General features: G+C 33.5%; 1 protein-coding gene across 1 annotated transcript; it reads right to left on the reverse strand.

The window, feature by feature from the left end:
- Window positions 1–200: 200 nt before the first annotated feature.
- Window positions 201–6,338, reverse strand: LOC134257416 (excitatory amino acid transporter 1-like). Its single transcript, XM_062740026.1, has 8 exons — window positions 5,681–6,338; window positions 3,248–3,290; window positions 2,869–2,968; window positions 2,061–2,241; window positions 1,503–1,736; window positions 1,125–1,319; window positions 869–1,003; window positions 201–444 (listed from the first exon to the last, which is right to left on the reverse strand). The coding sequence occupies exons 1-8, from the start codon at window positions 6,238–6,240 to the stop codon at window positions 279–281; spliced, it is 1,614 nt and encodes a 537-aa protein (XP_062596010.1). The 5' UTR covers window positions 6,241–6,338; the 3' UTR covers window positions 201–278.
- Between the last annotated feature and the right edge of the window lie 4,796 nt (window positions 6,339–11,134).

Here is an 11,134-nt window from a genome sequence, read left to right on the forward strand (position 1 = left end):
TTCAAACACAATGTATATCAGCAGTTCAAAACTGAAATAAAAATACATGAAGAGGTATGTGTAAAGTTAGATAAATGGCCTGATAACAATATTGCAGTCGTTGTTGCTCAAACAAAACACTTTAAGTGTCAATTACAATATTCTAAAATCTAAACACAAACCTACATTGCAGATAACCTTCAGAACTATATCTTGCCGAGTTTATGCTTTGCAATAATTCTTTTACAGTGAAGCAGTCATATTGCACTATTATGCCATGTGCGATTTCTGTACACTTATCACACCGCTGTAATGGCGTCTTTCCCGTTTGGAATATCAACTCGTACAAGGTTGAGATTGTCTTTATCTTCGTTGTATCCGGATAATTCATCTTTGGATAAGTGATAAACTATCCCAGCCCCAATGCTGTCTCCGACAACATTTGTCATTGTACGAAATCGATCCCTGTGAATACATTTAAATGAATATTTATATTTAACAGTTTTAAATTGAAATTTCAATAAAAATTTTCTAATTGCTATAATGCAAACCTTCATTTCCTGATACTTTATAAAGTAAAAATAAAAGAAATCCAACAAGATAGCTTAACTAAACAAAGGTATTCAAACACTTCAGTGAAAAAAATGCATTCAAACAAAATTTGATTTCTTTAATACATGACAGTGTAACACACAGGAAAATGCTCTCTTTTTTTTATGTTTGAGCTCTGCTCCTATTTTGTATTGTTTAAAAAAATGTTATTTATCCTTTTCATTATTATCAACACAAGAAAATCTTATAATAATCTGAAACTCAAGTAAAACGTTTATAACGTTATTGGTTGGTTTAAAATTTATTGAAAAAAAATCATACAATCCCAGAAACTTACAAAAACCAATCAACAACAAGGATCAAAGTTACGTCATCAATTGGTAAACCAACAGCTGCAAGGACAATTACCATTGTAACCAATCCAGCTTGCGGTACGCCTGCAGCGCCGATAGATGCTGCCGTAGCCGTTATACTGTAAACGAGTTTTAAATCACTACATTCATTTTGAGACTTAAATACAGAATACAAAATATATTAAATCAGAAAAGCTATTTATATAAAAATTGTTGGAAATGTATTGAAAACAATTATGCCTGATTGTCACTATTTGGCCAAATGACATATCCATATCGTTGACTTGCGCAATAAAAAGAGCTGCCACTGCCTCGTAGAGAGCCGTCCCATCCATATTAATGGTAGCGCCCACAGGAACCACAAAGCTGCCAACCCTCTGGTCGATTCCATTATTCGTTTCCAGGCAACGCAGAGTAACAGGCATTGTTGCTGAGCTGAATCCATGTAAGAATTTAAAATAATGCAAATGAGAATTTGAGTTTTAAAATTCATGTAAAAAAATCTATATGCCAATTAAAAGCTACACATCCTGATTACATGATATCTAGATCTGGCTTTACATATCAGACACAGACTGTTTTGTTTAGAATGGCTATAATAATCAATTTTATTTCAACCTGCTCGAAGTCCCAAAAGCTGTAGCCATTGCTTCCAGAATACCACGAAGAAAGGCATATGGGTTGCGTCTGGTCAGGACAAAATACAAGAGAGGTAGAATAACGGCACCATGGATCAGAAGTCCAAACAAGACAGTCAGGAAATACAGACCGACACGTGTCATCAGAACTCCGAAATCCGCCATGCCCACGATTTTACCAGCGATCAGAAACGTTATACCAATAGGAGAGTACCTAAAGATGAATTTATTAAGATACTTGTATTACCCGAAATGTTACAACTATTGTTGTGCAGTTCTGATAATAAAACAAACCATCAATACACGTAAGTTGTCAATAGGTCAAATCTTTTCAATTCAGTGTCCTTACAATATTTTTAGGTTTCCAAAAACATCTTCTGGACAACCAATTACGGATGAAAACGAACTTTTCATGTGAAGAAAAACAAAACTGAACTTCTGGAAGCAGTAAACAAGATTTCATATAACTTAAGCATTCAGAAAATAGATATTTTAAATATTTAATCTGCTTTATTTCCCAGCTGATGGAGTCACCTACCATATGAAGACCACAAAGAGCTTCATGGTGCACTCGGTGACACAGTTGCAAAAGTTCAGCAGCGGTTTTCCCTTCTCACCCATCCGACCAATGACGATCCCAAAACAAACAGAGAACACGACAAGTCCTAGAATGTTAGATTGACCCGTCTCTCCTTTCGAAGGTTCCACCGTGACAGATTCTGATGGATTTAAAGATATAGTAGATATACATGTAAAATTTACTAATGAAATGTCTGTATTCAAGACAAAAAATACCCCCTGTTGTTTCAGAGGGCATTTGAGACTCCTCAAGAATGCATAAGTTCTTATTTGGAAGATTGCTGGAAGATATAATATTTAACTCATGTATTACAAGGCTTTAAATTTTCATTTCAATGTCGTATGTATTTTTATGTACGTAGCCGTATATATCTTTCCAAGTCAAGGTTTTCTGATATACCGTACTTTGTTTAATGTGGATTGGAAATGCATTAGAAACCTTTGACTTGGGAAGATGGTGAAGACTGTATATGGTTAATTTATAATAAAGCTGTGAACACCATGAAGATGAATCAACAATGAATTAAAAATGACAGTTGCACTTCTGTTGTGGAATATGCAAAACTTTTATGCAATAACGAAATAAAATACATGTGGAAACCTGTGACATTGCCATTATACACTACTATAGTAACTAAATTACTAAAAAGTATTTCGATATATGTCATTGAATGATAGTACTGTATCATGTATAGCACATTTGAATTCCAAGGCACCAACTGGAATCAACCAAAAATTCATAATTTGTTTCATCATATGATCCTCACCTTTCAGGACTTCAGTCGTGTTTTCTACGTCTGAGGTTATATTTTCCAGGGCAACCGAAATATTCTCTACAGTAATCGTCTCTTTGAGATCGGTCTTGTACTGAAAGAACCCAGAAGAAAGTTTAAGAACCTTGCAAGATACGAATGGTAGGTAAAGAAAAAACTTGTGACAAGAGTATTTACGGTGAAATTGAAGAGCATGGATCAATATATTATGAAATCATGCTTGCAAAACAATTACTATCGCAACAGGTAAGGAAAACAATTTTTGACTTTGAATTTCATATGCATCAAAGTGAATTGATTAACGCATATTTTAGATGAGATGAAATGATAAATTGAACAGGCTTTGTTTATGACTATCCAATGTATATCTTACCGCCGTGTAGCAGGCAACAATCAAGTTATCAGGGAACATATTTCTGAAAAATAATAAAAAGAATCTTAATTTCGGAATAATAGCTAGACAAAAAATTGTCAGACAGAATTGATTATGAGTCAAAGTTTTTCCTTGTATTTATAAAGTCCGTCGCATGGGTCGTTAAAAGATGCTTGTGTCGAGGATTACTATCCTCTTGGCTCGTTAAAGGTATTTTCTGTGGTTTTCAAAATGGAGTAGGCCCATTAGGGACTTCCAGAAAAAACCCAAAATATTTGAAACCCTGAATCAAATTATAACCACCTAAAATCACTAAAGTATTGCCGATTGAGTGTAAAACAATAACAATCAATTAATCAATGTTTGTATATGAATGGTTGAGGTTAAAATAAAGTAAAATATTACAAGCAACCTTCGGGTAACATTCAATGAAACTTACATGTATACCAAAAGAATCAAACTGTAAATTTGGTTTTCGATTTATAGTTTTTACAGTTTGGTAGTTGCAATGAAAGATAACTTAGAGAAGGTAATTACACACTTTTGCATGTAAATACTGAAAAGTTAAAGCGTTGCCAATCTAATAAAAATGTATTGTTTTGAAATAAGACTAGACAAAAGAGAATTCAGTTTTAAAGCTTTTTTATGTTAAATATAACTTCTGTAAACAGCACAGATTTTAGGGTTTAATGTTGTCAGGTATTTCAGGGAACAATCAACTGTTGTCGATTGACTTCTCTCAGCGGCCAATTTTGGTGATATTAACTGCTTAACGATTTCATTTCAGGGCGCGCAAATAGATATCCGTCTGTTTACTTGACAAATCATTTTTAAAAGCTCTTTAGAAGCGAAAAAATGAAAGGAAAACAAATCAAATGGGTAACGATCAGAAAGGTTTCTTTGTCAAACGTCAGGCACAGCACCTAAAATTCTAAAATCTAGACTCCGCATCGGTTCTAATATCCGGAATGCTGCGCCGAGTTATTGAATGAAATAAGCTGCGGCGCATTTAATTAGTCGATTACAGCAATGTTTGGGGACAGTAATCAATAAGAAGCATTGAGTGATATACAGGGAGACTCAGATATTGGTTGGACTGGTCGATTGACCTCTTCTCACTTTAATTTTTTATTTTGACTCGTGAGAAAAATGTACGAAGTACTCGCAAGAGAAGAACTTTACGTCACGAAAGTCTTCAAAGTAGCGCGAAAAACTAATCAATTATAGATGAAAATGATCACTTTCATGTCTAGAGAAATTATTAACAAAGTCTCTTTATATGTTCTCTCACAACATCCAGAGCAAAATTTAACGTTTAATACTGAAAATGTACGTAATATAACCGTTTTCACCGTTTCAAATAATGAAACAAATCGGAATTAAACGACAATTTACCCAATTAAGAGAGAAGACCATAAATTCGCTGTTGGACTGATGTCACATAAAAATTGTTCAATTGCTGATAAAAGCAATAGATAACACAAAATCGCTTTTTTACGTTCAAGATCCAGACAATTTATTATCTACAGTGATATTTTTGATTTTAGAACGCTAGCTATTATGTTATAATTAATAGAATTCAATCTCACCACATGGTAACAAAATTGACTTTTTTCTGATTGGAGAACGTCCAGCGGATGTTGTAAATATTTCATAACCCATGGCGTGCAGCGGATGGGATGCAGAGAAAAGCGTGATGAATGTCGGCTACACGGTAATTACAATGAAGAAAATGATCATAGCTCAGTGATTTTTGTTTACTCTCTGAAAGTGTTGTAAGTCGGATTTAATTTCTTATGATTTACGTTCATTCTGAATAATGATATCCCTTGCATATAGATAACATCGAATCCATACGACAGCAGAAATAAATATCACCAATTAATTTAAATCATTTGGAACTTTGTATGATTTGTTTAAAGAGATTTGCTAATCAGTAAATGTTCTCCGAATTTCTGTATTGTTATATCAACGAAATCATCCTACATGCATAAAAGTCAACCAGTCAAACTGCTTTTAATTCCGAATTCAAAAGATTGTTTTTGTTAATCTTAACTTGGATAACACTCAAGTTTAAAACCCCATTGAGCTCAATTTAGCATTGTATGAAATCACACATTTTTATTTTTCCGAAATTTGTGAACATTTGTTTTTGTAATTTATAAAATGCTTTCTATTCATCTGTACCAAGTTTGGGATTCAGGAGAGCCCATTGCGAAAATGATCACAATATCCATAGATTTATTTGTGATAAAAAACAACCTTTCATTAATTAACATATATGCAAGGGGAAAATGCAGTTTATTTCATATGTAAAATGTATTGTGTCATCCATAGATTCATTCAACATTGCGTACACTTATGTAGCAAAATGTATGATATTCAGATTGTAATCTAAAGGAATTGGCTTTGTGTTGGTCTATCCTATCTCACCTTATCAGGTCCAGGAAGGTGTCCACAGAGTTCAGCTTTTTGGACTCCCCGTACCTGGGGATCTCAGTGTCATCGCCATTAGCCCCGGGTCGAATTGACACGGCCATGATGATGCCCAATATGACAGCTAACAGCGTGGTGGTACCAAAATACGCCATCGTTCTCAGACCCATTTTGCCACATGTTTTAGCGTCAAGTCCCGCGATCCCGCCAATTAAACTTGCAACAACCAATGGGAGTATGAGCATTTTGAGCATGCGCATCAGCATTTCTCCGGGAAATTGTAAATACATGATTTCTCTTTTCGTTAGTTTTCCTGTTGCTCTTATTCCAAACCCGATTGCACAGCCAAAAACCACCGAAAGCAGTAATAGAACTAATATTAGATTCTGTCTGAGTCCTTTTACACACAAATGTAACATATTCGTTCCATAGCTTCTTTGAAGTGTTCCTTCATTTTCATACAAGACCTGGGTATCATATTTGGTTGAGGAATCGTTGTTGTATAAAAGTTTAGATTCTGGATCCACTAATGTTTTAGTCGGTGGCTTATAATCCATTTTTGCCTTTTAATTTCCAAAAATTAATGATATTATAAAACTTGAGATATTGACATAGTCGTCACTCGATTCAAGCTTGTTTTGACGAAAGTTGTGCTGTCTTGTGATGTTTAAAAAGAACCTTTTCCTCACCAGTCGTTAGGTGTATTCGGAACTAAGTGGAGCAAGGACATGAACAAAAACTACTAGGTAGATACGAGATCATTACGAAAAGCGCATGCGTGAGAGACAAACTCATCCATCAATATAAAAATACTTATTTGCAGCTCTACATTGGACATTGCCGGATAATGAATTGCTTTGGAAAGTAAATCAACACACAATATAGATAGGCCAAGGTATGGGAGAAGGAAGAAGTATTTCAGGAGATCGATTTGAGAGGATTACTGACAATATTCCGGCTTTCACCTACCGGGGAAAAGTTCAATCGACTTTCATCGTAGGTCATTTGTCTACTAAAAGAGGAGATTGGAGAGTGAATTAAATGGCATATAAAAATTGGATGACCCGTGATCGTCCTTTAAACTCCAATATGTTGAGATATCTTAATCAATGGTAAAAAATTATGTTGCAAATTGCAGTAATTGAATGAAAGCAGCTAAAAGGGAAAATGTTTTCATCGCATCCTTGATTAAAATTCGAAAGCGGTTTTTTTTACCACAATTATTGAAATCTAATGTTTGTGTATCATGTATATATCCTCCTTTTCAGTTTTTTGCAAATTTCATTATTTAATGTTACTGAAGTTACTGAAGTACTTTTATAATTAACTACATTATATAAAATAGTCTAAGCTTATCCATCGATCATTTTCACACTACCTGTACTATTAGCTTTATATAAGTGCTGCATTTTCCCATAGATGCCCATAGCACATTCTTACATGTACATTGTAAACAAAAATGTCCCAGATTCTGAAAATTATAACACAATACATGAATTTAAATAGCTTTTTTTTTTGTCGTCTTTAGAGAATAACTTTAAAAGAATTGAGGGAATATATATGGGATTAATAGTTGGCGCATTAATAATATAATAATAATATAATTAAGCATATTAGCAACAAACCTTTTCGTTAAGTTTATTAATGCAGGATTGAATCGGAATTCTTGTCTCATGTCTGGGTTTTGATTAAATAAAATACTTAAGGTATATATTTATTGAAATATGTATTATATATTGAGACCTTTTTAATCATTAATGATTTTTTCCATTTATTTGTCGACTCGATATATCCAAAAAAAATTTTCTCTTTCATATATGGATATTTTACAAGCAAAAGACGGTAATGGTTACCTTACAACTACAATCTAACTTTATGATAAGCGTAATGACTCCAACTTTTCTATTGTTAATTTTTCTGAATTGTATAGTAATATATCCTTATCACTAGCATATGTGGGTTAATGTCTTCCAGTTGATTTGAAATGCAACGGTATGCTCCAAGAAGGAATAATTTCTAAAGCGAGAAAATCTTTAGACAGTCAAGATGATGAAACATTAATATCAACAGTCGTGTTAAAATTCACAATTTCACAAGTCTGTGCTTGATAGATTTAAAAATCAAAGAAAAGGTAAATTAGCCAACATAATCTTTCATGGTTAAATTATTTCTGTTAAAATGGTATTAGCATTTGATAGACTCTTCGTGGTAACATGATTATTATCTTATTTAAAGAGAATAACATGTAATGTTTTGAAATGGTTGATGGCACGACATGATTGGCAACAGTATTTTTAAAAATTTTGAATATCAAATATAATCTAATTGATTCCATAACTTTATGATCAAGTCCTCGTGTATCTATATACTTATTAATTTTTTTATATGCAAGAAATATGTGGAGAATCCCTTCTTATATTTAGCTGTTGCAACCACTGCAGAAAAAATATTACAGCTGTACAGCCACACACCCAAGTTTATTATTTTTGTTTACAGCCAATAATTCCACAACCATAGATTTTTTAACTTAAGAAATGAAAAAAAAAAGTTTGAAGTATTAGAACTTAAAATAGTTGATCCAGGATAAAAGTTAGAAATCACTCACATTATAACCCCTCTGCACCTACGTTCAACTAGTAAGAATATTTTTTTGTTTTTGTACAGAAAATGTCCTGTAAAAGAACCAGAAGGCATACTTTTATTTCTAAGATCTAAGAAAATACATGATCATACTTTTAAAATCTCATTATACCAAGCATAATATGATTGTTATATCATTCACATGAAGAATATGAATGAAAAAAGAAAAAAAAAAGGTTTTGTTCATTTATGAATTAAGGAAGCAGTAATTCCTATGGAGATAACGAACAGCGTTTGGGATCAAAAGTGCATTTAAAAAATATAAATTAGGATCAGAGCAAACACGGACCTCAAAACATCAGATTAGAGATCAGGTGCCATGGAGGAGTGAGTATCCCCTGCCGACCGGTCTTACGAACCCTGTGCTCCATGTCTTGATTGGGAATTCGGAATAATGGAAAAATCCATCGAAAAAATTCAGTTTGTACAATATGGCCTAACAATTATTATGAAAACATCAGTCAGCATTTGACTCAATCATACATTTCATTTGCTGACAAGATCATAGTATCGACCACAGATAATATTAACATCGGATCGAATTCCACAGAGGAATGTTTAGATGAACTCTATTTGAATGAAACTTTATTATCTGAAGATCCGTGTCGTAAAAAATGTAATCGCAAGTTACGAACCATAAGCAGGAATTACTAACCAGCGACCTACTTGCAAACTGCTATATCCTGATTATAGATGTAATGTATGTCATTTGAAAATATACACAGGATATTGCCTCCCGATGCTTTAGCTCCATAGGTAAATGTGTTATTGACCTTTCCGAGTTAACGTTGTTATATCTATAATGTACCAAAAACAAAATATGTTATAAAGCTTTATTAAATTCAGTTTAAAACTAAAAATAAACACAACATAGTCTCTTAATGAGCTTTTGACTGATATGTTGTAAAAATAAATAAGTATTTCATGCGAAAGTTAAACTAATTTAGGGCAATAAACATATAAAAAAATCGCATTGGAACACTTTTCATACATTGTTGACCTTAATTTTCTTTGTAACATTTTCATAAGTGCAATAAAAAGCATTTTTGATTCATCACAAAATACAAATCAATCCATACATGTTGTATCGAATAGTAAAAATGTAACATTATTAAATAAAGGAATGTCGTTTCTAAAACTACATGGACTATATTCTTTAGTTAAAACAATATAATTATAATATTCTGTATATATAATAAATGAGTTTTACTCATTAAAAATTCAACTTCAAACCGGTATATGTGTCATTTGATAAGCGATTGCTCTGGTCATTCCTCTTTATTAACCGGATGTGAATATTTACTTCCGGGAACTAACAATGACAATGTAGAACATATGACAATAATGATAAACACGACAAGAAGTAACCTGTCAATCACAAGAGCTAACTGTTGCCATTCATTCTTGATGACGTCACGTCTATCTTGTTCAGCCATTCGCTGATCATTTCGATCAATAGTTTTGTTTACTCGTTGTAATATCCTTGTAAATTCTCTATGACTGGGATCATCCGGCTCGGTCTTCTGCATCAGTCTAGGGGACATTCCTCCTCCACCATTTGATGCTGGAGGTGGCTCGCTGTCGTAAATGATATATCTCGGTGAGGGAACCTGCTCCTGTTAATAAATCAATTGTAGTGTTATTCAAATAGCATTTAGTCAAATACAAAAATACAATTCTTTTACATAAAAAAGATATTCTAACAGAACATAGTAACACTATAAGCTGGCTCGCATATTCTGTCTTTTTCCAAGTTAAAAAAACGAAAACGAGTGGCTTACCATTACTTTTGTCTTAATGACTATAAATAAACAATGTAACAATTTTACTGCTATTCTTGCTCATTTTTAAATTCGTGTGTCAAAAGAATGCAAATATGTTTATTTATTTAGAACAATTAATATACATGTATACAGTCACAATTAATCACCTGAAACTATCAGCCAGTCTCTGGATACAACCAGTTTGCCCTAATCGCAATGTCACTGACCTATAATGTAAACTTATTCTGTGGAATCATTATTGTTTGTGGGAGATCATATCCTTTAACGTAATAATTCAGCGAATATCTTAAAGTACCCGTTAACCTACTAAATTATGTTCTCATGAAACATTGATTCCCACGAACTATTGAGACTCTACAGTGTTCACAATATGCAGAAATGACTAGCAACTGTTCCATTGAAAACTCATTCTATAGTTTTTTTTTTAGGCAAACTTTAAAAGCTCATCGAAGCATCATGTACAGAAAATTTTTTTTTCACTAATCACTTTTGAAAAAGGTTTGTGTGGCCGTTCGACAGGGGATGGTCACTCCCTCATGGCACCTGATCCAACCTCTGATGTTTTGAAGTTCCATGTTTGCTTTGGTCCAATTTTGTATTGCTTAATGAACTTTCGAGCTTGGATACTCTTCGTTATCTCCATATATTTTCATCTATATATACACTTATTATCAATTTTTATTTGTCGCCCACGTGGAGCAGTGGTTAGAGCGTCTGCTCTAGAGTCGCGAAGTAAAGAGTCAATCCTTACGTCGCGGGTTCGAATCCCACTGTGGGACGTGGAGACCGGTCAAGACCGTATAAACCGAGGTCCTGTGTCGCAGTAGGTGCTGGCACAAAAAAGATCCCTCCCTGCTCATTGGCCCCCAGTGCCGAGTATAAGAGAAAATTTGCAACTCTCCACCGGCAAGTGGTGGCGTCTCCATATTAGTGACAAATTTTTGAGCGGGACGTTAAGCAATATACAATCAATCAATTTTTCTTTGGATTGGACCATAACCAGTCATTTGAATAAACATGTAGGCCT

The sequence above is a fragment of the Saccostrea cucullata genome, unplaced genomic scaffold, assembly GCF_032062105.1.
Source record: "Saccostrea cucullata isolate Sc308-1 unplaced genomic scaffold, CSIRO_AGI_Scuc_v1 ctg848, whole genome shotgun sequence".
Classification (NCBI taxonomy): domain Eukaryota; kingdom Metazoa; phylum Mollusca; class Bivalvia; order Ostreida; family Ostreidae; genus Saccostrea; species Saccostrea cuccullata.

Bases quoted from the DNA above. Each gene is read 5' to 3' on its own strand.
- LOC134257416 (XM_062740026.1), bottom strand. From the start codon at position 6,240: ATGGATTATAAGCCACCGACTAAAACATTAGTGGATCCAGAATCTAAA. The intron at 1,737-2,060 runs GTAGGTGACTCC...ATTCATCTTTAG, and splicing joins CTCTTTGTGGTCTTCATATG to GTACTCTCCTATTGGTATAA. The intron at 445-868 runs GTAAGTTTCTGG...ATGTATTCACAG, and splicing joins CTTGTTGTTGATTGGTTTTT to GGATCGATTTCGTACAATGA.